The 26,305-nt window shown below is 43.2% G+C and overlaps 1 protein-coding gene across 1 annotated transcript in view; it reads left to right on the top strand.

The window, feature by feature from the left end:
- Positions 1-1,730: 1,730 nt before the first annotated feature.
- PLCH1 (phospholipase C eta 1) overlaps positions 1,731-26,305 on the top strand; it is a gene marked incomplete at both ends in the record, with an annotated part of 74,119 nt that continues 49,544 nt past the window's right edge. Inside the window, one exon of the mRNA XM_082487245.1 lies at positions 1,731-1,809. Coding sequence (XP_082343371.1) covers positions 1,731-1,809 — 79 coding nt within the window. The remainder of the gene's footprint in view (positions 1,810-26,305) is intronic.

Below are 26,305 nucleotides of genomic sequence, written 5' to 3'. Positions count from 1 at the left end.
CCTGCTGGGTGGGATGGATTTTTGCAGGGTTCGACTTGCAAAATAAAAGGCCAAAATTCTTCGAATGGAAGTTCAATGAAATGACTCCAACAAATACAGCCTTGTCTTGAGTTATAACCACCAGCTTATTAATGAGTTAACTTCTACTGTTTTGGTCTCTGAAAATAATTGTTCCGATTGTTCTCATTGTCCCGGATTGCAGCAGTGGAACAGCCAGTGGCTGTGATGGAAACCCTCCAGGGGCTGAAGGAGGGCTGTTTCTCACCTCATCGTCAGCGATTGGCTTCAGCCATTTGCCTTCCCCGCACTTGGCTGGTTTTTGTTTTGTGCTGGCTTGCTCTGCATTTCCATTTTCACTGGTTTATAAATATTATTGGTTAGATCCAAGAAGAATTGGCAGTCAGGGGGTTGGCCTAGCAGAGCTCTGGGGCCTGTGTCCAAAAACACTGCTCTCCACTCCCAGCACTTATTGGTGATAGCATCTGCGACAAATTACCCGTGAACACTTTGATGGGCTAGTCCCTCATGCTGCTGGCGTTAGAGGCCAAACTCGGCCTGTGGCAGTGCTGGGGGGCCTCAGCCCTGGCAGACGAGCAGGGAAGGCAGGGCCAGCACAGACCCCTGCAGGGAAGGGTTGCCATGTTCTCCTGGGAATTTCTCTGCAGTCTGCCTCTGGAAAGAGTGCGGTGCTTCAGAGATGAATCCCAAGCTTCTTCCCGTACAGCAATGTGGGCTTCTGCCCTCTGAAAAAGACGCTTGGTTCAGGCAGCCATCAAAGCTCCCGGGTGCTCTGGGGTGTCCTCAGCTGGTGGCATTTCCCAGGAAGGGTATTGATCCCACTTGTTCTGTTTGGCCCCGCTGGTGATTAGCTGTGTAATGGGGCAGTAATGGAGGCAGGGGAAGCAGAAAACATGGTAAAGCAGATTGACAATTTATCCCATGCTTCAGCATAGGGTAGCATTGATGTTCTGAGTTGAGAGCATTTCTTCCCCGTGCAAAGCTGGAGGACACAAATTTTGTGTGGCTGACATAACTACGCCTCCTCAAAGGTGTCACTTAAACTGCCTTTCCCCAGGAGAGTTCACCTTGAGCTCTGACGGGTGAATGTCTGCCAGGGGCAAGGAGAGTGCTGAGGTGGCTCTGCATCCTCATAATGCTACTCTGGTCTCAAAATCAGGAGGCAATTAATTAGCTTTCATTCACTTTTTTTTTTCCTCTTAGCCTTCCCTGGGGAGAATTTACAGTTTTGTGGTGTTGTCTGATGTGTCTGTAGTTTATTAAATATGGGACAGCATCATGAAATAGATTTAATTGATCCTCTCTCTGTGGCCCCACAATAGCCTGCGAGGGCTGTGGGGGTTGGCTGTGACTACAGCTGCCCGTGGCGGGTGCTGCGGCTGCTGGGTAGGGTGGGCTCGTGGGTGGGCTCGCTCCGACAGCCTTCAACTTGCTGGTTGTGAGCGTCGCTGGCAGTCCACCTCCAGCTCGGCCCAAGCGATCCACCTGCACCCTTTGCCTCCTGTCCGTGGAGACGGGCATCTTCAGAGAGTGAAGGACTATACTTTGTATGAAGCTAATGAACTATTTGGCGTAAAGGGCTCCAATGAAGACTTTTTTATATAGTGCTTGCGGTTGTTATGCACTTCTTGTAAATTAACTCATGATTATCCATACTCTGTTTCACTTTGTAGGGTCACTGCCTTTGATGGTGAGCAGAAAGTCATCTCACAATGAGTTACTGGAGTCTGGATAAGCGGGGCTGTCTGCAGTACTGCAGGCACTTCTTGGTGGATAATGGTGTCTTTCACGGTAAGTTACAGGTTTTATTTTTGGCTTCTTGTGTTTCCGACTGTCGGGCGCAACTGCCGTTCCCGAGCGGCGTCTGTGTACTCTACGGGTGACGCTCCTCCCAGGGCCGGTGCGGTGCTGCGCCATCCCCCCTTCGGCCCCGCCGTCGCCGTGGGGCGGCAGAGCCCGGGCCGGCGGTGCCGCTGTGCGGGGGTGGGATCGGGGGGGTCTCGGAACGGAGACGGGCTGGCCGCCGGCAGCACCGCGCGGGCCCGCCAGGGGGCGCTCCGGCACCGCCGCCCCCCCCACCCTTCCCGGTGCCGACGGTGCTCGGGGGGGCCGGGGCGGCCGCGGGGTCCCGGCGGCGGGCGGGGGGGGGGTGGGGGACGACGACGGAGAGCCCTTCCCCGTGGGATCCGGTCAGCAGCACGCAGGTGCTGCCGGCAAGGACAGGGCTCCGGCTAAGGCGGGAGAGCCTGGAGGGGAGAGGAGCAGCCGCTGCGGAGGGCAGGGTTGCTTTGAGGGTAGATAGTGATTGTGTTCTGGAGTGACGTGCACTAATTGTGTTCTGGCGGTCTGGCACTGCCCTACGCTGAAACGTTTCCTTCTGTGGCACTTCTAGAACCGCTTCAGCGAAGCCTGCAGATATGCATCCTTTGTGCTCCCAGCAAGGAGGAGTTGAAGAAGGATGGAGCCAGGCTCTTTTCGATGGTTCCCAGTGACAGGAGGAGGGGTAATGGGCACAAGTTAGAACATAGGAAGTTCCGTTCAAATACATGGAAACACTTCTTTACAGTGAGGGTGACAGAGCACTGGAACAGGCTGCCCAGGGAGGTTGTGGAGTCCCCTTCTCTGGAGATTTTCAGGACCCGCCTGGATGCAGTCCTGAGTGATGTGCTCTGGGCAATCCTGCTTTAGCAGGGGAGTTGGACTAGATGATCTCTAGAGGTCCCTTCCAACTTTGAAAACTCCATGATTCTGTGAAAGTGCCAGGAAGAGCTTGACTTCCAAGTATTGATCAGAAGTCTGTGCAAAATAGATGCCTAACAGTGATCCCTAATTAGTCCCCTACCAACTCCTTACATCTTAGTCTCTTGCCATTACGGATTACATGCTATGATCATTCACTTGTCAAAGTATCCTTCCAATAGCAAAGTCGGGAAATACTCTGAAAATATTTTGGTATAAAATACTTCCTTTTCAAGACCTCTTTTTGTATGCTTGAAATGTGGTATGTCACCTTAACCAGACAGCGCGTGTGTTCCCTATGCAGGTTTCTCTGCCTTTACCCTTGGGCATGGGGTAAGAGCAGCACTGAGCCCAGCCCGTGCTTCTGCAGTGGGTGAGGGACCACCAGGATTCTGGAGTAGGCCCCTGCAGGTCAAGTCTAACGGGACAGCTGGACCCCTACCTGCCCTACTGGGGAGTGACTTCCTAGTGCTGTTTCTGAGGCCCCAATTTTGTATTCCTGATTGCCTTTGAAGTCAGTGATTAAGAACTGTCACTTAAGGGCAGATTTATGGCACTATTAGTAACAGCAGGATGGATTTCCTATAAATTAAAGATAGAAATACTCATCTTTTTCAAAAGCAAAGTAGTTCTTTTTCCTAGAGAACCTACATCTCCCTTTTCACTGTGTTTGTCAGGAAGCTGGGGAAGTTTGCAGTTCACAGAACTATGATGCAACTCACTGTAAACCAAATTGTATCTGTTTTATTTTTATTTTTTTTTGTCACTGTGGTTATGTCACTATCGATGAAGCTAATGGTTTAGTGGGAGAATTAATAATTTGTCAATTTGTGGATCTTCTTAAATAAGGCCTATTCAGAGATAACACAGTTTTCCCCTGTACCGCTTTCTTCTTGCCTGGAGTCACTGCTAGTTCTATTTGGGACACCAAAAGAATGTTAATAACTTTTCTGTAAGTCAGTCTGACAGTGGTATTGTCATATTAATTCATCTCTGCTCTACATTTGGGACACGTGTTACAGGGAAGGTGGTTCACAGCTCTGTCACTGGTTAGCCTGTCATCCATCTCCAGGCACAACTGTTCTGCTTCTCAGGTGAAACTGAGATTTGTTCCTGGGATTTATCAGGCCACTCATGCAGTCCCACTGATTTTGGTGGGATCATGTTCCTTCTGAGTTCTCCCTGACACTGTAGAAGGAAAGAGTTGTCTCCCAGATGTCTTCACCCAGGTCCCCCTTTGCCAAGTCTTAGCACTTTTGGCAAGTCTTGGTCAATGCTCATTAATAACGCTTCTCTCCAGGCAACAGTCTTCTCTCTAGCGTGGGTGTATAACTGGAGCAGCAAAGTTTTGGATGCGTATTTGCAGTTCTACTATTCCAGATCAAGTCAAAGAACAGTTTGGTCCATACTCTGTGACTTGAGGTGGTATTTTATCATAGAGCAGCACGATGTCTTTATCCCGCTAATGGCACAAAGGCTGGATAATGTTCCATTCACACAAAGTCCAGTAATCCATGAACAGCTATTGAGTGATGTGTCTGCAAAGTGATAATTGTCTAAAGTAGAAGACATAATTAGCAGGAATCCTAGACCAGAAAGATTCTATGGCTTAATTTATTTGTCTTTCATTCGTGACCAGACAGGATTAATTATTTTTCCCTGACAATCCTTCAGGGCTTCCCATTTGTCTCTTCAACCTAAGCAAGACACTGCAGTGACAGTTACTTTCACGCTGAGTATATGGAGGGAGCTGAAGTCCCCGCTGGACACTTGCAGAGGTGGCAGTTCCCAACAGCATGACGTTAAGGAGACGTGTGCATGTCCCCAGGAATTAGCGTGTTGCTCCTAATGCTTGAGAGAAGTTGGTTTCCTATGGGACTGGGCTGATATAGATAAAAGGATCGATGGAGCTTTTTAAGGCTTTGCTTTTTGTCAGTGAGCCTTCTGATCCTGTGGGTCCTGACAAAGGGCAGTGGGACGGGGTGGGTGAGCAGGCTGGGTGTTTGCCCCTGTTTCCGATGGCAGCCTTGAGTTTAAGACTGACCCATCCTCCCTGTCTCTCGGAGAGACCAAGTGGGACTGAGCAGTGAACTTTGGGCTTTGCATGATTAAGGGAATGCCAAACAACGAAACTGGGACTTACCTGTGTCTGAGACCGTATTTTCTCCAGCAGACATAAGGAAATTGTACTTGTTTAAAACTTTTATACACCACTGGGAAATTAGGAAAGAAAATCTAATGTGAACTCTACGTGGGAAAAGTACTGTCTGTTAGCAGGGAAGGTACTGTGATCCAACGCCTTGTGGTTTGCTGACGTTTCAGCATTTGGGTTGTATGTGTCCAGCTCTAGTGTCTGTTAATTCTAATATATGCAGTATTTTAATGATTTTTTTTTTTTGTAATTATTACTATTACAGTTTCATATTCTGACATTGAGAGCATGGCTCTTCAGGGAGCAAGCACACAGAGCCGTTGATTAGCTTATTTTTCTACATTTATGAATGCTAATATTCTGTAATCGTTAAACAGAAAGAAGCTGTGACATGTTTAGCAAATAGCTGATTTTGTCTCAGCAGTTCTGAGAATAGGTGTTCATACTTATCTTATTAGAGTCATTTATGCCAATTATCTTCTTAAGTTCTCTCAGAAATATAAACCTTTTGTTTAAATTGCATTTCCATAATTGTAATTAATTCTGTCTCTTAGTTTCTAATTTTATCTTCTGGCCTCTCCGCCTCTTTCCAGACGTGTGTCAATAGGGATTTAACTGCTATTGGTAGGATGTCATGTTAATTCAGTCTTGTTCATATTATCTAAACTGCACTCTTCCCTTCAGAGCAATGGACTAATTCAGTTGTATCAGGTTTGTCTGGAAGGTCACATTACAGTGGCACAGTTATTATCTGTAACTGAACCTGTAATCTGGAAGAACTGTTGCACCTCGGGTGCAAGCCAGCCAGGTAAAAATATCCCGCTGCATTCGTTGGTGTTCTTAAAAAGCATAGGAACATCTTCCTTTGTAGAGACTTCAGGACTGGAAGCATCTACAGAGGCACGTGATATGAGCTTTGCTGCTCAACTGCGATCATCTCTGGTGTTTCCTTCATACCCTTCTGGGACCTGCGTTGCTTTAAGAAGCTGAACAGATGGTATTCCATTTGTTTGTCTCCAGCTGAGGTGTCTAAGTGCAACAAACTACTGTGGACTGCATAAATAAGGATGCTGAAGCTCTGTGTTTATTTGCAGTAGTTTAAACATCTTCTTTTGTGTGTGTGTGAAACCCAACCAAAAGAAACCACAAACAAACTCCAAAACAAATAAGCCAACCCCCAAGAACAACCCTGACCCCTCCAGTTTAGAGCAGAAAGACACCCAAATGAGACTGCAGCACTGCAGGTATAACCTGTTGGAGTGCGCGGTGCCTCTGCATGAATGTCAAAGAACCTCACTTAAAAGACTAGCGGTGACCGCTTCCGCTCCAGTGTGGGAGACCATCAGCTGCAAGCGAGGAGGTGGTGGAGAACAAAGCATACGAGATATGGCAACAGGAGTACAGCGCCTTGCTGGTATGATGTGTTAGTTGGAGGCAGATGCAATTTTGAGTGTCATGGAGTAACATGAAGGTGTCAGTGCTGCAAGGTCCAGCCTAACGCAGTTCTGTTCAGCAGTATTTGGGCAAGGGGAGATGGGCAACAGAAGTGGAGACAAGATGAGTCTGGTTTGTTTAGCTTGGAAAATCAAAGATTGAGAGGGGATGTGACTGCTGACTATAAATGCATTGTGAAGGGAAAGGTCAGGGAAGAAAAGGCTTATTTGAACTGAAGGGGAAAGTTGGCACAAGAGCAAATCAAAAATTGTCCACAGACGCAGGAGAAACTAATGTACTTTGAGGTGGAGATTGGTAAATTTTGCAAAAATTGTTAAAAGATCCTATCTGTGCTCTTGCTATGAAGTAAATGTAATTAGTAGTAAGCAATATAATGACTAATGTGAATATAAGACCGAAAAATTCTGTGAAAACTATGTAAGTGGTCCCAACTTAATTCCTGTGTACAGTGAACCACAAATACAAACAGCAGTTTTCCCATTCCATTCTGGAAAACACTGCTGTACACAGATCAGGCTGTGCTCTACCACATTATAATGATAATTTGAGACACTTGCATATTATTAGGCAAGAAAAAATATTGATACACAACTGTGTGCCTTTCCACAGGGCTTTGATGGGTCATCTTTGAGTAATGACTGAACATTCATATGTGTAAGGGTGAACTGCTATATGCATCAGAATTGCCTAAGGTTTTCTCATAATTTTGTAATTTGATTAGGAAAAGCTGCTAATAGCTGCATTTGCAGGATATTAAAATTCTTATCTGTTTATGTCTGAAATTTTTGGTTACAGAAGTGGAGGTTGCTGCTGTGTCTTGTACTCTAGGGAGTCTTATCTGCCTAGAAGCAAAAATGTCAGTTTTCTTCAGTAACAGCGAGATACAGCACTCAGTGTGCACACAGAGAATAGCAAACTGAAGACAGATCTGGGTTTAAGCTATTTTAGCAGTTTCTGTAGAATAGAGTAGATAAACAATTGTAATGTTTGGAATAGCCTTGAGGACTTGATGAACCTACTTTCTTTTCCTTCCTGTTGCAAACAGTGCCAAAATACAAAGTACCTCATGCCTCTAGGCTTGGAAGAAGATTTTTTTTTTTTTATTTTCTCAGGGTTTTCAAGCTGTAAAAGTGGATCATATTTTGTTTGTTTGCTGGCAATAACAATGTAGGAATGGCTGTGTTGTCAGACCAAACATCCATCTACTTTGCTAGCAGATGTTTGTGGCTAAAAGTATAAAGAATGGGTGGGAAATAGTACCAACCCTTCCTGTAGCACACGCTCCCAGCACCTGCTGGTCAGCAAGGTAAGTACTTCCCCAGCCAGAAGCTGCATCTAGATCATTGCACTTATTAACTTCACATCTGATCAGTTTTCCTAAAGTTGGTTTGTTTGTTTTTTTTTTTTTTTTTAATTCAGTCATGCTTTTGACCATCTGTGGTTATTATCTCAAAAATTCATGTTGGTTGGTGTAAACCTTCTGCTTGAAGGGAAACAGCCATTTCACACAACCGTGCCACATCTAGGCTGTAATGGATGGAGCAGATTTCGTTGCTCAATTCCTTCACCTTTGAAAGACTGTTGACTGGATGTACTGAACCGAGGGCCAAGCCTGTAAGGTAGATAGGTACTTAGGCGTGTTAGGCGTTTTAGTAGCTTTGAATGTCTGCGTTCTAATGTTGTACTGAGGAAATGGATGGGGAACATTGTGGTGATAACACTTTCTTCTGCCTCTGGGAAAGGGAAAGCAGCAAGAATGGGAACTTCATTCTAGACTTCAATATTGAGGTTGTGAGCCAGTGCAGCGCAGCTTTGGTACAGCGCTGCCGTGGATATTAGTACTTCCACTTAATTCAAATGGCGCTTTGAGACCGGCCACTCAAACATTTGTCTCGTGCTGGCACTAGGCAAACAGTATTTTTCAGTAATTATTTTGCTGTCTGACAATGTACAGTCACCAGTGAACTTCCAAGAGAAACTGCTGATCTGAATTCCCACGTGTGCTCTTAAGTCTCTTGTCTCAGGAATATCCAGCTCAGTCTTCATAAGGCTCTTCCAAATTGCCTACTTATGTACATCCCGAGTTGAGGGGGGGAGAGAGACTTAGTACCAGGCAATTGCTTATTTTGAGACATCATCTCAAAGATTTCCCAAATGTAATGGATGCAATTGTGCACCACCTTTATTAGATGAACACCTACTGCTGTTACACAACCAGTTTTGGACAGCTTCACAAGAGATTGCTTACGGCAGGTCTTAGTGCAGTGTTTTTCCATTCACTTCAGTCTGAGAAGCCGAGCTTTTGTGCAAGTTCTTGTAGGATTTTTTTTGCTTCAGTGATCTTGAACTTTTGTGCCCAATGAAAGGGAACATAATATGCATTATGTTTTATTTTGTGTACAGTAAAGCAGTCTATTTTGGTTATTAGAGCACAAGAGTTTTTGGGGAACAATATTAAATCTTTGTGGAATCGCATCTATCTGTTAGGCTTGATGTTTGCTGATGGGCAATGCTTTATAATTAGCTCTGCTGAAGCCTCATGCAAACCCTATGCTTGAGGCTACAGTGCTAAAGATGCCAGATGTAGACTGCAGAATTCAGGCTTGTATCTTAATAGTCAACTTCAATTTAAGTTTTATAATGATGCTTGGGAAAGCAGGACAAATTAATAGTGCAGTAATTTATATTTTGGGTTATATTCTGATTTATGTAGCGAAATATCCTCAATTCATTCTTGAGACAACCAGATGTAACTGAAAATGTATATGCAAGAAGGGCACTAAAGAATTTATTTATTAAAGCTCACGTAGATTAAAATAGTATACTAGATACTGCCTCTTGGTGCTTCGTTGAATGTGTAACTACCTTTAAGAACACCGTGTCTATCACTAAATGCATCCTTTGGTGAAAGGAGGAGTTTCATGTGTGGGATCTGCCTCGAGGCGGTGTATCAGGCTGTTGAATTCTAATGCCAAGTGTTTTTCCCCTTCCATCTTTGTCTATTTGTCAGCTTTCCGAAGAAGTGTGTCTTCATTAATGACAAATGAGTAGAGTTGATAAAAGTTTTAATCTGATAAAACCAGCAAGTTTTTCATGCAGCTAATATAAAGTTTTATTCGTTGCTAGCTGACTTTTCACAAGGAGCTTGTATTACAGTTTAGGTCTAAGATTAAATTTGGATGATGAATATGAAGACGTTGTTATCTTCTTATTTCATTATCTATTTAATGTAAGAGGTAGAAGTTCTCTAATCAGCTTTTCTTGCTCTTTAGCAGAATTAGTCTTTGTACCAGTTTCCAGCTATTTTGACAGTGAAAAAGGAGAAACTGATGAGCCATAAAATTGATATTCTTATGATGCTGTAATTTCAAAACTATTAGTTAAATGATATTCTCATTTATTGGAAAATGAGTATTTTGCTGTAGAACTTGCACTGTTGTGGCTCTGTCCAGTAATCTCAGCCTTGTGAGGTATCGTAGAGTCACAGGATGGTTTGGGTTGGAGGGACCTTAAAGCCCCCCCAGTGCCACCCCCTGCCCTGGGCAGGGACACCTCCCCCCAGCCCAGGTTGCTCCAAGCCCCGTCCAACCCGGCCTTGAACACCTCCAGGGATGGGGCAGCCACAGCTTCTTGGGGCAACCTGGAACAGGGGCTCACTGCCCACTCAGGAGAGAATTCCTTCTCAATATCTCATCTCAATCTCCCCTCTTTCAGTGTCAAACCGTTTCCCCTCATCCTGTCGCTCCCCTCCCTGACCCAGAGTCCCTCCCCAGCTCTCCTGGAGCCCCTTTAGGCACTGGAAGGGGCTCTGAGGTGTCCCCAGAGCCTTCTCTTCTCCAGGCTGAACCCCCCCAACTCTCTCAGCCTGTCCTCCCAGCAGAGAGGTTCCAGCCCTCGCAGCATCTTCATGGCCCTTTGTGGCATATGGTTTCTAGAGTTCAGAAACTAGGCTTCCATTTTTGGTAAAGGCTTATGCTTTTGGTAATAAGTTTTCTTTAATTGTGAAAGGGGATGCGGCAGCTGCCTGGTGCCATGGGCAGGTTTGGGTGCTGTCAAACCTGCCCATTGTGGGGAGGGAAGGCAATCTCCCCTGCAGGGCTGCACCATAGCCCTGTGTGGTGCAGAGGGATCTGTTCTCCAGCAGATCCCTTGGAGCACGGCCACTTGGCTGTCGGCTCTCGAAAGCGAACTCTGTGTGAGCTCATGTGGGTACAGCCCTGCGTGGCCTCTCCACATTCCCTCCAACCATAGCAGTAAGCACGAGGCAAAATTTTTACCCTGGAATTAATGGTTCAGGTTTACATGGTGTATGTGTAGCTTCTGTGCTTTTCAAGGGAGTTTTTAGCTGGTTTTGTAGCCCTACAGACTTGAGCACAGCGATTCCTGCAGCTGGCTGGCTGTCCTGTTGGTCATCTGTTTTGCTGTGGGAATATCTGCTGGTTATCCCATGGGCTATTCTCCTCGCACAGATGAGCTGGGATTACCCCGGTGGCAGGTTTAATGTCTCTTTTCTTCCAGGAAGCTGAAAATACTGGCATTGGTTTGGCAACTATACAGCAGGCCAGCACCATTTCATCCTTCTGGCGTTGTTTTCAGCACAAAACAGGCCACGTTTCCCTCATCTCAGCCAGAAGCTGTGAGCTGAACTACGGTGTATTTTAAATTAAAACGTATGTGCATAGAAGAGAAGAATTATTTGCAGATATTACAAGAAAGCTTTAAATTCCCTTTTTGAATGAAATGGCTGGGGTAGTGCTGTGACACTTTCTTTGTACCTGGAGGTACTTGCTGTCTTATCTCAAAATAATTCCAGTGGTTTAATGACAGAACTTTTTTTTTTTTTGAACTACAAATTAAGAAGACCGGAAAATAATATTAGCCTGGAGGAGATGGATTTTGACTGAATGAACATCTTTTTAATAAATTTTAGTGCTTTTGTAGCTGAAACTGTCAAAACCTATCAATGAGATGAGGCTTGGAGGATGGTTGACATGTTTCTTGAAACCAGCTTAAATAGTTGAAAAAAGACTTTTAAGCATGCAAGGCATTGGCAAATGTCTCCCAAGGATGTGCTTATGGGGCAGAAAATGTAAGTAGGAAAAACAGGTGTACAAGTGAGTCTGCTACCTTTCCTGCCAAACCTTATCTTGGGATTGCGCAATACCTATGAAACAGTAGTGGCTGTTGAAAATATGTTCTGTTGCCTTACGGTGATCACTGATGTTAATCAAATACAGGTAACAGAATAACGATGTTACATTCGGAAAGCTTGCTTGTCCCCATCAACTCTGAGACTTTGACAGAACTTTGCGTGCTGTGGCTCTGCAGAGCGCTCCCAGCAGGAGCATTGTGACCCCCCTGAGAACAGGGGATGTATGTGAAAGTGAAGCAAGCTGGAAAGATGTGAGAGTTAATCGGACACTGCTTAAAGAAGATGTAGGTGCACTGTCAGGTGGTATAAAGTGAACTCATTGCCTTTTCACTTTTCCCTCTGCAGACAGTCAAACTCTAATGTTATGTGTCTTCAAGGACACACCAGTTTCAGATTTGACTCTGACTGGGCAAAGGGTTAGATGCAAAACCTGGCTTCTCAGTGAAGATTCATGGTGACTTTTTTGTTTTGAAATTGAATAAACTTATAGGTATTTTCATACCATTTGGCATATGTCTCCTGAATTACATAAAAGTCTTAATTTGTCTGCTGTAATGTTCTTGCTAACCCATGTAGCATGCTCTAATTTCTAAAGCCATATAGAATTTAAGCACTTCTGTTTTAAATTTGAACTTTATATTGAAGACAAAATAATAAGGAATGTATTAATGATTGGGCAAGGTTTCCTATGGAGCAATTTGGGTGTCAAAGATGATTGTATATAGCTCCTCTCATAATTAATAGAATGATAGAAGTGTGGAGTAATTTGCACTTAATACATTATCAAGTGCAATCTGATATATCAAAAATTAAACTGTAGAGTGGTGACAGTTTATTTTTTGCTGTTGAATTGCAAATATAACACATCAACTCATTTGAATCTAAATGTATTGATAACTATCTAGAGGCTTCAGAGTGATGACTTCATCCATTAATCTTGTGAACTGAGGTGTGAACCAGTGGTGGGGTAATGATGTCGCTGTTCCATTTCCCTTGTCATAGCTGAGAGTGAGTGACGCTTCTCTCTGCAGCGTGCCATGTTCTGCCATCCTCAGCTGGTAGTATGGTTTGAAGCACAAACTTTGAGTGCAGCCAAGAACAATCCTACAGTGGGTTTGGGAGGGGTTGCTTCTTTTTGAGTTGCTAGGTATAGACAACATACATCTTGCAGTGTGCTGTGATCTATCATGATGTGTGGTGATTGTGGGAAGTCATACTATTCATGTTAGCAATAACTAAGAAATAACAGTTTCTCAGTAAGTAAAACATGTATCTCCACTCATATCTTGTCTCCCATCTCACTCAAGTTCTACAGGCATGTAGAACTATGGTTATTTTTTTGATTTTTTTTTTGTTTGTTTTGTTTTGTTTGCTTTTTGTTTCCCCTCAGTCACAGTGTCTATTGTGTAACTTTTTCCTAGCATGCACCAGACAAATTCTGTCCTCTTTTATTGCTGTCACAATCTTTGAGAATACAGCTGGGGATTCCTTTGGTGCGCTGATGTAAATGTCACTGTGTAAAAGCCAGTCGAATAGTGAAACAATTAGGAAATGCAATAAATCAAAGATGTGAAGCATTGTATATGGAGCCTACTTTATTCTTGCTGTGCTTTCCAGCACTGTGTCTGTCCCCTTGGGCTCCGTCATAAGTAAGTGCAATTTATGCAAGTCTGAATGTTTCTGCCCATTGTTCCACACCGACTACAAACCTACTGATTTCGGTAGCACTGAGCTGACTTAAACAAGCACAGTATTTAGCCAGTAGCAGGGTAATTTTTTATAGCTACTGGGAGAGTTAGCGCTCAGCATCCCACAGGAGACTACTTGTTCTTACGAAATCAAATGCTCAGTGATGCACAGAGTAAACCATTTGCATGCTTTGTGCTCTAACTGGCCTGATTCTGCAGATGGCTGTTCCACTTGAAGTTAGTGACAGAGATGGGAGGAGGGGGCACAAAACCTGGGGAAAAGGAGTGCGATCCACAGAGGTTCTCTCCTTCCCCCTCGCAGAGTCCCGTGGCTGCGGATGCTGGGAGTCACTTTGGAGTGAGGGGGAGGTTTCTCTTCTGCATTCAGCCTGCGTCACTCTCCCATTCTTTAACTGAAATATGGTAATCCGTTCCTGACCGACCTCCCGAGGTGCCAGCAGGATTTCCTTGCGCTTGCCTGTAGAGCTGTTCTTCCTAGGCGTTACGCACGCTTAATGCCTGGAGCGTCTTAATCGCTGCGCTATGCATGCATGTCTCATACCAAAAGTAGTCACTGCTCCTGCGTTCCCGCAGCAGCAGCACAGCAGATGCTTTCAGCTTCCCTCTCAGGCTGTGCTTTTTGGTTTTGAAGAAAGTTGCCTAGTATTGTCTCTGGATTTGTGCCTTCCTGTCTTTGTGTTATGGATCATGAAGATTTTGCTGTTCATCGTAAAGAGCAGGGCTGGCAATGTTCTCCTCTACTTCTAAGGATTGCTTTCCAAATGTTTTAGCTTTGGAGACATGAAGATTAAATTGAGGCTTTCCTGCCATAAGAATTTCCATTCTACTTGCCAATAATGCATGAGTTACAAATTTAATGGCAGACCTTGAAGTATATAAAAATTTAAGTCCAGAAAAAGGTAAGGATGCTTGAGTTTGGAATTACTGTAGGAGAAGCTCATAACATTTCTGGAATTGCTTGTAGAAAAATTGGGTAACTTTAGCCTTATGATTGGTAAGTTACATACAATATTTATGTGGACATTATTAGTATGAAATATATACATATTCTTGAATATTTAAGAGGAAAACTTTGTATTTTTGTACTGACTTGAAAGTACAGTTCTCCATGAAAACATATATGTGAGATATGCTCCTATGATATGGACAAACTGCACTTGTGTGTTATTTTAAATTATTACAAATGTATTTGCTTTTAAAAAAAAATTCTTGACCTTTTCATCTATTGGTCATTTTACTGTGACATACCTTTTTATGGAAAAGGGTTTCTGGCTTTTTTTTTTAGTAGCACTTATGACTAGTATAACAGATATGCAAATGATGTGTGAAATTCTGATCAAACTGCATTGGATTGAAAGATGTCTTTTCAAGAGTTGTAGGAGGATGATATAAAGGAAGACATCTCTAATAACTTTCTTCAGTAACTTGTAGTTTATAATGTCTGATTTTCTTCAATTTAAGTCAGTGCTGGGTGGAAAGTGGTAATTAGTTTAAGCTTCTAAGTGGATATAGCGTAAATGCTGTAAAGAGAAGGAGAAATCATGGTAGATAAAGTTTATTTTTGTATTTTGCTCATCCTTAATGATGTTGGGTTATGTGCTTTTAAAGAAAAAACTTACAAGATACATTTAGCAAAGAACTGGCTTGTCGAAATTAGGTAGTTAGAAGACATTTTATAACAGGATTATCTATAATTTTAAAACAAACTAACTAATCTAAAGCCACCAAAAGTCATGGATCATACTTTGAAATATCATTTTGCCCACTATGAAGCATGTTAAAAAAACTTAAGGGCAGTGTTGTGGATTGATATATACTGTGGTTTTTTTTTTCTCTTTGTATTTAGCATGGATGATTTTATTTGATAAATATTTTTAAACTACGGAAAGTTACTGGAAATAGACACAGTTACTGTATAAGAAATTGAGACTATTTTAAGAAAAAATCATTTATTTGTATATCCTCTCAAGGAAGGGCCTCCTGTGTTGAAGTTGGTATGCTACAGTTCCAAACACTGTATTTTTATTTTGGAGATTTTGGTTACACAAAACTCTACATTAAGCTTTGATGCATATGGTTAGGTAAAGGAGACCAGGTGTTACTCCATCTGCTTTCTGAGATGCAGAAGGTAATGGATATGTCCCCATTTAATAATTTACAAGAGCTAGCTTATTTGAAGGAGGTTTTTGGAACAGTGCTTGAAGAAAAGCATCAGGTTTATTTTTTTAAAGCTCGTGTAAATGTGTGTGTATGTGTAGATAAACACATTTCATACCGAAGTACTCAGTTGATGATGAAATTCTGTTTGAGGGCACTTTGCAGTCCCTTTTCCCTACCCAGATATAACAGCAACTGCCAAATTTCTGTTAATCTTTTTGAGTTAGTAGCACTGCCATTTCTGTCTGGTGGAGGCGGTTAAAGGATACAGAAGCAACGAGTACAACTCAGCGTCCCTTGCGTTCAGGTTTGGCTGCTTCGGTGGCATTGGAGCAGTGGGGTCACGCTGGGCTCCTGGGGTGACACGGTACTGCGCAAGCATAGACTTTGGATGGCATGAATATATTCACGTGCTTGGATGGTGGAAGAAGGCCGAGTGCCTGATCTCCCCCTTATTCAGGGTAGTAGTTACATTAGCCTGCCGGCACTGATACTGATAACAGCAGGATCACACTCCTCGCACAATTTATGCACGTAAGAGTGCTCATATGATAGAGCCTGGATAAAGGGATAACTGAACAAGTGAGTGCCGTCGCTGGCCAACCGTCTGACCCGGCTCCGCAATGAGCGCATGCAGGAAGCAGCAGCTCCGCACCTGCCAGCAGTTTGGCCGTAAGTTTGTACGTGACTGCTAATCACTGAGTGGGAAAGACTCTTGTGCTCAAAGAGGTATTGGCAGTGGGATGTTAGCGGGCATGGCACAGGAGGACCAGTACAGAGTTCCCTTGGTTGTGGATCTGGGTGTTTGGCTGATGGGTAGTGGTACTTTGTAGTTATCTTGTTCTGCTTTAGCAGAACACTAGGGATGCAGTCAGTACAGCTAAGCAGAGCAACAGCAGTGAAATACACTTCATTTCATTCACAGGGACAATTCCAGCAGCCTTTTTTAAGGCCATTATTAGTGCTTATTTGGGACTGTCATATCTTTGAATCTATCCAAGCACCTATTAAACAAGTATTAAGTCCCCAACATAAGAAGGACATGGACCTATTGGAGCGGATCCAGAGGAGGCCCCAGAGATGCTGGGAGGGCTGGAGCCCCTCTGCTGGGAGGACAGGCTGGGAGAGGTGGGGGGGTCAGCCTGGAGAAGAGAAGGCTCCGGGGAGACCTTAGAGCCCCTTCCAGTGCCTAAAGGGGCTCCAGGAGAGCTGGGGAGGGACCCTGGGTCAGGGAGGGGAGCCATGGGACGAGGGGGAATGGTTTTAAACTGAAAGAGGGGAGATTGAGATGAGCTATTGGGAAGAAATTCTTGGCAGTGTGGGTGGTGAGCCCCTGGGGCAGTTTGCCCTGAGAAGCTGTGGCTGCCCCATCCCTGGAGGTGTTCAAGGCCAAGTTGGATGGGGCTTGGAGCAAATTGGGCTGGTGAGAGGTGTCCCTGCCCAGGGCAGGGGGTGGCACTGGACGGTCTTTAAAGTCCCTTCCAACCCAAACCATTCTACAACTCTATGATTCTGTGAAGTATAGACTCTAGTCTATATGGTGATACATAAAGGAATTGGCTCAGAACAGCATACCGTTCCGAATAGATGTTGAAGACCTTAACCTCCCGTGAGGAACTTTGTCTTCCAATAATAGTTTAAATCTACCACAGCATTATGTACCCTTGGAATAAATTAGTATCTGCACATGGCAGCTTTGAAAGATTTAAAGCTTCTGGGTTATTTGGTATGTTCTGAGGATGTTACCCTGTGTGAAGAGAAACACCTCCCCTGCCAGCCTGAAAGGAGTGTTGCCATGGTGTGGCATGGTAGAGTGCTGGTCCCTTCCATGGCACCAGTGAAATTTCAGGGGATGCTGGAGCTGCATGCTGAACGCTACTTGTCTCCATGAGAGGTACCTTAGAGCCAAGGGCGTGGGAGACCAACTAGTAACCAGGTTTTGTGCTTGTTAACTACTTCAGAGGTTTTTGCCTATGAATTAAATATATTCTTGTTTCAATAAGTCTACAGAACACTGTCACTGTGTGAAACTGAAAAGGCTCTCGGAGTTTGCTTGAAGAATTGTGCCTTTGTGAAACTATGTGGCATAAACTTGAAACTGCTAAAGGAACTCTTTCACTGTTTTGATGAAGGCTGAAATGGCCAAATGCTATATTGGGATCAACACTAATGGTGTCGTGGCATGCAGTAGCCTGGTGAAACCAGGGGTTGGGGAAGGGAGCTTCCTGCAAGAAAAGTTCACAGCTTTTTGCAGTACTGAGCTTACCTGCAAGAGGAAATATGTGTGCTTATTCTTCTTCTTTACCATATATTTTGAAGTAGTCCCTTAAGAAGCTCATGTCTTAGAGGACAGCCTGTTAGTATGCAGGCAGCATTTTGTGCTGGTATGTGTGCTCCTGGGATGACTGAAAATGAAGTTATAGGAAACCGTCGGCTGGCTTTTCTTATACAAGTGACAGGAAACCCAGCTGTAGGTGAGGAAGTCTGTGCCTGTTCTGTGTCAGGTTATTGGTATCCTCAGCAGTATAACAGATAACTGGCTTGGAGGCATTTTCACCTGTTACCAGTAGAAACATTGATCAGCGTGAAACTCAGATGCACAAAACATCATTATTTTCAGTAATAAAATTACTTTGCTGTTTGGGACTGTCAATTCATTGTTTGTCCACAGATGACTCACTGTCGGTGACTTGCACCGAGGTAATTTGAGAGTAGAATAGATAAACATGTTTCTTTAGCAAAATGTCTGTTTCTGAGGAGTGTGAATAAATTAGTTCATATCATCAGTTGCACTGTAGTTTTCATTCATTACTTTTAAAGGTTAATTAACTCCACATTCAGTTCTACTCTGCTTTTTCCCCTCCTACTCTCTAATCGAGCCCCAGATGTGGATTTATTTGGCAGTCTGAAGGGGAAGCAATGCTCCCTCTAGCCCAGCTGCTGTCACAGCCCAGCGTGAGGAGCGAGCTCCAGGTCCTGAGGACTGGATCCTTCCTCCACCCACTTCATCCTGCAGCTACAGCTGCTCTTGTGCCCTGTGATTTATTCCCCTCACTAGCTGTGATGCTGTACAGGTGCCAAGATTGCTGTGACATATTGCTATTTGCTGATAAATTTGCAGACATCAGAAATCACTGTTTGTGCTGAAGCTGGGACAGTTTATGCTCTGCACATCTCCTGTGTGGAGACAGGAGCAAGCTTTGTGAAAGGTGTTCTGGTGGGGTTTTTCTATTTTTGTTTTGTTGGAGAAGTTAAAGGTGGGGTAAGATATAAAAGAATGGCATATTTTTTTTGGTGGTGGGGGGAGGGGATCTGACTCAGCTCAATATGTTGGTGGGAATTGTATTTCACTGAAGTCCTGGGTAGTACCTAAAGGATCGAGGAACAGGGATGACATTTGATACTGTACAACAAAGGCAGACTTAGAACAAGACACGCTGAGTTCTTGCTCATGTTATCCTTCTTTATGTACTTATTGATTTTTAGAAGGCAGACATGGGATTTTGGAAGAGAAAGCTTGTTGCTTACTGTTTTCCACTGACCTCTGCATCCAGAGGTGTAGCTTCTGGTCTGCCTTTCAGACTGTTCTTTATGGGTTGCTGTGAGGCCTCACAGGAGATCCTGTCTTAGCACTGCAGAGGAGCACGCACGGGTGACTCAGCTGAGCTCCTTTGAGTGAGTTACTGCCATCCTTTCTGCTACCTGAGCAAAAGCTTGCCTAGCTAAGAGGAGACCTTAGGGTTTTCTTTGGAGACATGATCACAGACCCACAGAATGATGTCTCGTTCTCCTTGTGAATGGTTATGGCAGTGTGAGGATGCTGCCCAAGAAGCCAGAAACCCTTTGCTTGTCCTGAAACCTGCTGCTGAGACTATCACAGCAGCACATACAGACCTGCCCTCTCATCCTCCCTGTTGGCAGGTGTAGTGGAAACTATCCTCCTCTGTTTCTGTCTGCTGCTTCTTCCACTTGCTCTATAGTGTCGCAGTCAATTGCTGTGCCCTCCCTGCTGAGGGATCCTCACGCAATAATGAGGATTAGGATGTGCAAACTTGTTAACTGTGTTTGCTTAATAAATCTGTGTTCCTCGTTCACTCTATTGATGTGACAATGTGTTTTGGCAGTTGGCCATGTCTGTGGTTAAATGATCGTCCTTTTCAGTGTTGATACAGCACTACTTCCATAGTCTTAATGGAAGACTTATAGTCCTCAGTCATGCTGGGTTGCAGTGGCACCAGAGCTCTCAAAATGAACACCTTTGCAGTATCTTTCTGGAGAAAAAAGAAGAGATGTCAGAGATCTTTATTGTGTTTCAGGAACCAGTAGCAGTAACATCCCCCTGTAAGCTGTCACACAGTCGGTCTCGTGGCTCTGCGTTGGCAGGCGGTGGCCTGTTGAAGGTGTTTCTTTATGGACAAGACTTAGAGCTGGGTCCTGCAGTCTTGTCGCCACTCAGGCCTTCAGATGCTTCAGCAGCGGCAGCATCCAGCAGCACTGCAGAGAAGCTGTACCTGCTGAACAACCTGTTCATCAGCAGCTTTCCAAAGCGCTGCTAGAATGAAACCTAGGCTAATTTCCAGAAGATAATGATTAGAAGTTTGCTGAGCTGGCAGAAGGAAGGTATCCTCGAGCAGAGGTGGAAAACGTACATTATTCATTGTAGCTGGGGTTGGCTCTCAGACTTCAGTTGCTACACTGAAGTGCAGGTCTCAAAAAAAGGGGATCGCAGGCCCTGTAAATAAGGCACTGTCCTAGCAAGTCATCTTCTCCATGGCACAGTACGCTGTAAAAGATAGTCTCACTGTAGGAACAAAACTTACGATTAAGGATCACTAAAACTCTTTTGGGATTATACTGTAGTGCCAGGGCTTTGTTTTGATGCTTCTGGTTCCGTTCTGATCTCTAAGTGCAAAAGAGGAGGGGGCTCAGCCTGGGAAAGGGCTCTGGGGGCTCGCGTGGCATGAGTAACTAATTACTGGCAAGGATCAGCTGTGGAGAAGGCATGTAGCAAAAATGTTTCACTTGTAATATGAAATTAAGATGAATTAGATTGATCATCCTAGAAGCATTAGGCTAGCAGTCTCAATATGGTAGGCTGAAACAGCAGTTACTGTGAAATATGTACTGCTCTAATATAACTTTGGGGAGCTACTACTCCCAATGTTTTGGTTTCCTTTTTTGGGGGGAGTGAGGGGTTGGGTCCTGTCTTTTTTTCTTAAAACAAACAAACAAACAAAAAAAAAAACCAAACCCAACAGACAGTTCCCAGACCTACAGAGTTAAAACTATGCTGTTAGATTTTAGGGTTTTTGTTTGTTTCTTTTTTTGTTTCCCTTCTGGCTAGTATATGTTCTGTTCTTGAGCTTCACCCCTTTTCTTGTTTCCATATTATTTAGTGTATTTACAAGCATGTTTTTACATTACAAGCAAGTGAATTTACAAGTTGTTTTTCAGAATGTAAACCATTCACAATTGTTTTGAGGAGTCACAGTTTGTGTTTGGCTGGTTACTCTACTTGTTTTGATTCTCCACCTTGAGGGTTGAAATGAAATGCAAGGGCCAGCTGAAAAGCGGGCAGGTAAGGACTAGCCCCAGCCCTTGGTGTCTCTGCAGGTTGTGTGTGACGTCCTTGAGGATTTCTTGAGATTTGCAGAAGTGTGAGAGAGCGTCCATCTCATGTCCATGGACTTCACAGAGATTATGATTAAATCCACTGTAAGAAGCTTAATGTAAAATTCCCTGAGGGGATGGAAGAGTTGCTGCAAAGCAAATTAAAATCTGGCATAAAATATGAGATGTGGCTATTAAAAATAGTCCTGACTGGGGCCGCAGATTCCCCCAGACCTGCAGCTGCGGTCTCTGCTCTCCTGGGCTCTTCAACTGTTGTGTAACAAAACGGCACCCAACAATGTGATGGCATTAGTGGTAAGCTGCTGGATATTAGTGCTGTTCTATGGGATTTAGATAAAATGTGCTCTCTGGGGGATGGAGGTAGGGAGTAAATGGCTTTTAATGGCATTAGCGTAAAGGCAAACTTACAGCACACTCATGATGAATAAATGAGAATGTTGGGTTTGGTGGCTTGTGAGTTTGGGGATTTTGGGGGGGGTTTTGTTTGGGGTTTGGTTTTTTTTTTTTTGGTGTGTGTATGATTGCATCTGGAGTGTCTTCACCACTTGAATCATTATAGTTTATAGAATCATAGAATTGTCTAGGTTGGAAGGGACCCTTGAGATCACCAAGTCCAACCATAAACCTAACGCTGCCAAAACCCACCACTAAAACATATTACTCAGCACCACGTTTAGTTGCATACTGTTTTCTAGTTCAGGGGTGTGTGTGCTTTTTTTCTTTGCACATTTCTTCAGTGCCTGCTTCTGGGAATGTGCATCCATGTCAGTAAAAAGTAGACTCTGAGCTGGATCCAGGTACATGATTCCTGTGATGGGAACATGCTGTGACTCCTTTGTCAACCACCAACCATCTATTTTTTGGATAACAGCCTCGTTTAGAGTTCAGTTTCTGGAATTTTGGGGGTTTAAAATCTGAAAATTTGAAAGAAGTACTATGGTGGCATTTGGGGGTTTAAATAAAGTAAGACAATCCACGTCTTGCATAGCATAAGAGCAGTTACCCTAAGGTGAAGCATAGGATCCTGTTCCAGTTCTTGGGATACTGCAGCAGAGTGAATCACGGGAGATGTCTGTAGTCATGGGGATGGGAACATCACGTGGTGGTGATGATATGGGGGGGAGAGGGGGTGTCTTTTGGCTCTTCTCTTATCTGAAGAAAGAACAAACAATATATCTGCGAAGTATATAGTAAAACCAACAATACTGAATGTAGGAGAGAAGAGCTGATGTTGCAGTTGAAAAAGTAACTCCTGTCTTTTATGGGTTTCTTTTATCTCCTCAAGCTTAACGTTGGCTTAATGCAGTTTACATATAATTTAGAAACACAGTTTATATCCTCTTTCATAATTATACTTCTCATTGTTTGGTAATGCTCTTTATACATTATTTAATCTTTTTGTTTTGTCAGATGGCTGTACCGTTAAGTCCATAAAAGCAAGACATGAGACCAAACCTTTTTTTCTTTTTGTTGCACTTTGAAATATTAATTTCTTAACATATAGTAGTATATCAGGGAAAAATAAGAAAGACCTGTTTTTGTGGACAGCAGTAAAAATTAGTTTTGATATTTGATTTAAAAAAAAGAAGTCAACTTCAGGGGTGTAATTTTAACACCCAGTTGTAGGGTGCTGTGACTAAAGCTATTAAATATTCACATTCTACTGTATTAGTTTTGCTAAGGGCTGACTGTGTGAATTTTCTAAGGGTTTGCTGTGAACACTTAAGTTGTTTGCAGGTAGTGGTTGCGCACGCTGCCCCTTGCAAAAATAGGTTTTACTGTCTGTCCTGAAATTGCATTAATAACTCATTGTTTAAAGACCTATGTACATTGTCTAATGGCTTTCTTGTGCTGTCTCACAGAAGTTGATGGGAACACGGGTGCGATTTGTGCTGCGGGTGAGCCGAGTGCCACGGAGGGCACAGCGAGACCAAGAGCTCAGGAGTTGGGGTAACTGGGCAAGCCTAGGTGAGGCGTTGGCTGTTGCCTGCGGGCGATGGGGCAGCTGGTGCTCGCTGCATCTCAGCCGGCCTCCTCGGGGTGCCGGAGCTGCTCCTGCACAGTGCCTGCCTCTTGGCTCCAGTTGCCGAGTGACCAGCATATTTATTTATTCTTGGATGAACATGTTTTATGGGGAGTGGATGTTTGTTTCACTGCTATGATGTACCTTGTACATCAAAATGCACTTCTATTTTACTGAAAGTGCTGCCAGGGATGTTTTAATTCCCTAAATATTTTCCTTCTAGTATCAACTAAAGGGTCCTGCATGCCTTAAACACTTTCTGGTAAAGCACAACAGGAGGCAGATGTGCATATCATGACTATCACTGTTGAGAATGAAAACAAATTAATTCCAAACTATTGAAAAACAGGGCTCGTATGGGGAAGGGCTGTTAAACCTGTGAACAGACCTGTAACTTTGCAACAGATTCTCACAGGGCGCAGTGCTAAGCTATTCCCTGGTTATTAAAGACCTGATTACACATGGGGATAGATTAGAGCAGAGTTGGATGGAAGGTAGCGCTGGCTGATTTGGGGCGGATTAGAGTGCTTTTTGAACGTAAGGCCACGTATGGTTAGTGGTCAGAGTTCCAGCTTAGTGTTCCCAGGCAGCGGCTTGATTTATTCAGCAGCGAGGAGCAGTGTTGTCAGGTAGAATAAATAGCATCTGCCTAACGTGCAAGATTTCAAGTAACGTCTGGACTTACCGGGGGCTCCGATGGCTTTCCTCCTGGCTTCAGAGGTCTACCATGTGCTGGGGAGCGTGGCCACTTCAGAAAAAGTCCAGCTGGCACATATGGGTTTGTATCCAGTTCACCATTCGATAGAGAAGCAGCTCCTTCTGACAAGGAGATGTGTCTTCTACTAAGAATGGTTATCATTGCTTGAACTAAAAATTAAAAAATGCTCTTTGCGTTCAGGTCTGGTTTGCTTTAAATGGTTATTCTGTGAGGAAAAAAATAGACTGGTATTTCAATATTATTAAAACCCATTAAACTACAGGATGTCTGTTTGGATGGGTTTAGACTGTCAAGAATAAGTTTGCATAACTCTAGAAACAAGTGACTTTGTAGTTTCCAGGTTTTTTTCATTTGAAAGTAAAGCTTTAAATATGCAATGCATAAAAATAGTATTTTATTTGACTTTCCAGATTAATTAATGTTCTTTGTTCTTGTAACACATAAACTACATTGTATTCTAGTATAACTTAATTAATTTTCAGACTTTTGGCAAAAAAGGCACAGCTAGTCCTTGTGTTAGGAAAATACCATAGAATGGAAGCCATGTCTTGCTTTCTCAAATTTTAATATATGCCTGCATCGAGGAGCTGCTTCATGTACTTAGTATTCGTGGTTTATCTAGAGGATTAAATGTTTTTCTGGAACCAGTCTTCCTATTCCATAGTCAAAGCATTCTTGAATTGCTCTTCTGGAGCTTTATTCTTCATTGCCTCTGTTCAATAACTTCAACTTATTCAGATGCTAATGTGCGGTGTCTATCTCTTGTGAATGTCTGGCTAGAGACTGAAATTAGCATATTAGGAATAGATTGGAAAAAAAAAAAAAACTGTTTGTGTGCTTATATTACATAAATAGCTTAAAGGAGAGGATGGTGTATTTTGTAAATGGTTTCCAGAGTTGAAATGCAGTGGGCCTTTGGATGGTGTGGCGTTTCTATTACCGTAGTCTGTTCTTTATAGTGGATTCTTTCTGTTATTAACACCTACACAGTAGGGATGATGCAGTGAACTTTCTTACATGTTTACTATTCTTATTTAAATGTTTGCATTCTCATGGGATTTTCTTAGAACTGGAAAATGCAAGCAGAAAAGATGGTGCTTGCTTGAGCACTAGACTTATTGCAAATGGCGTTTGAGAAATTGAAATGTTGAGCTCTTTGGCAGGAACTGGATTTCTTCTGCATGTCTCTATTTGTAAAAAAATAAAAATAAAAAAAAAATGTTTTAAAATCTATTCCATATAGCTTTGATACTGAAGTCTACCTGAAAATGTGTATGTGAAATGCGTCTATAATGATGACAAATGCGATGTAGAAATATTTAGGCAATTGAAACAGTGAAGAAGAAACTGGATCGCCTTTTATGATTTCCCTCCCCTCATGGTTGTTTTGGCTGTAATTACTGATTGTGGCCCATTTTCTGCCTTTTTTTTTTTTTTTTTCACATTAAAGAAATGTAGTTCTCTTTCTTCTGCCTTTTACTATCAGTCTTCAACACATCATAGTGAAACTAGATTTTTTTTCTTTTTTTTTTTATGGCAACGGAGCTGATGATAATAGAAGGACTTATGTGAGAATTAGTTATTATTCTATGACTTTTATTAATAGCTGATAGGCTTAGATGCAAAGAAGCAGATTTTCTGTGTTGAGTTAGCTTGTTGCTAAATCTCTTCCTGAGCTCAGACCCTGTTGCAATTGATCTTTCTAATAGTGAAATAAAAACATGAGCGCAGTTTGTATGCCAGGCTGATGTAGCAGTTCAAGTTTGTGTATCCACACACACTGGTACGACCTTTCCTATGGAGAGCCTTATTTCTGCACTGGAGGACAATGCTTGTCTGTTTGTTAGGTATGAACCTAAGGCAAACTTGCTCTAAACTCGGTTCCAAAGTGAAGGTCTCAGTCTCCTGAGAGAAGGGGGTGTGTGTATGTATGTGTATATATATATGTAGTAAGTTTTAGAGACTTATTTTTGCTTCAGTTAATCTTTCCTCTTTAAGGTTCTGAGTTTTCCATCCCTGATGGTGTAAAGGCCTGTCTTCTGGTACTTTGTGCCTCTTCAGATACATACAAGTTAAAACAGCCACAGTCAACACGTGGATACTGTATAACATCTCTTTCTGGCTTGATTTATGTCACTTTTCTGGCTCATCTTAAAGCAGTTCCAAACCCACCTATTCATTTGGTACGTGTGATGATTCAGGGAAGGCCATATATTTGTGGACATAATAATGGACAAATTTATTGCACTCATGAACATCTGTGATGCTTTCAGAAGTTTTGGTTCTGTTCAGCTCAATCCGAGTCCTCTCATTCCGCCAAGAAAGACAACAACTCAGCAAACCCACCACTTCTGATGCAGTGGTTTGATGTGGTGTTTGGCTTGCCAACAAAAAGGGCTTTGTGCGAGGGAGTGGGGGGAAGTTGTTCAGCGACACCGGCTGTTCATCCCACGTTTGACTAATGTTTAGGGAGCTGCTCTGACCACAGCTGACCCAGAGGCGCTTTGGAAGGAGCAGCAGTCTTGTTCTCCTTCATTGATGGCCTCAGAGC

The sequence above is a fragment of the Vanellus vanellus genome, assembly GCF_965231255.1.
Source record: "Vanellus vanellus genome assembly, chromosome: 8".
Classification (NCBI taxonomy): Eukaryota; Metazoa; Chordata; class Aves; order Charadriiformes; family Charadriidae; genus Vanellus; species Vanellus vanellus.
The sequence above is the reverse complement of the archived record's forward strand: the minus strand, read 5'-3'. Positions and strand labels throughout refer to the sequence as shown.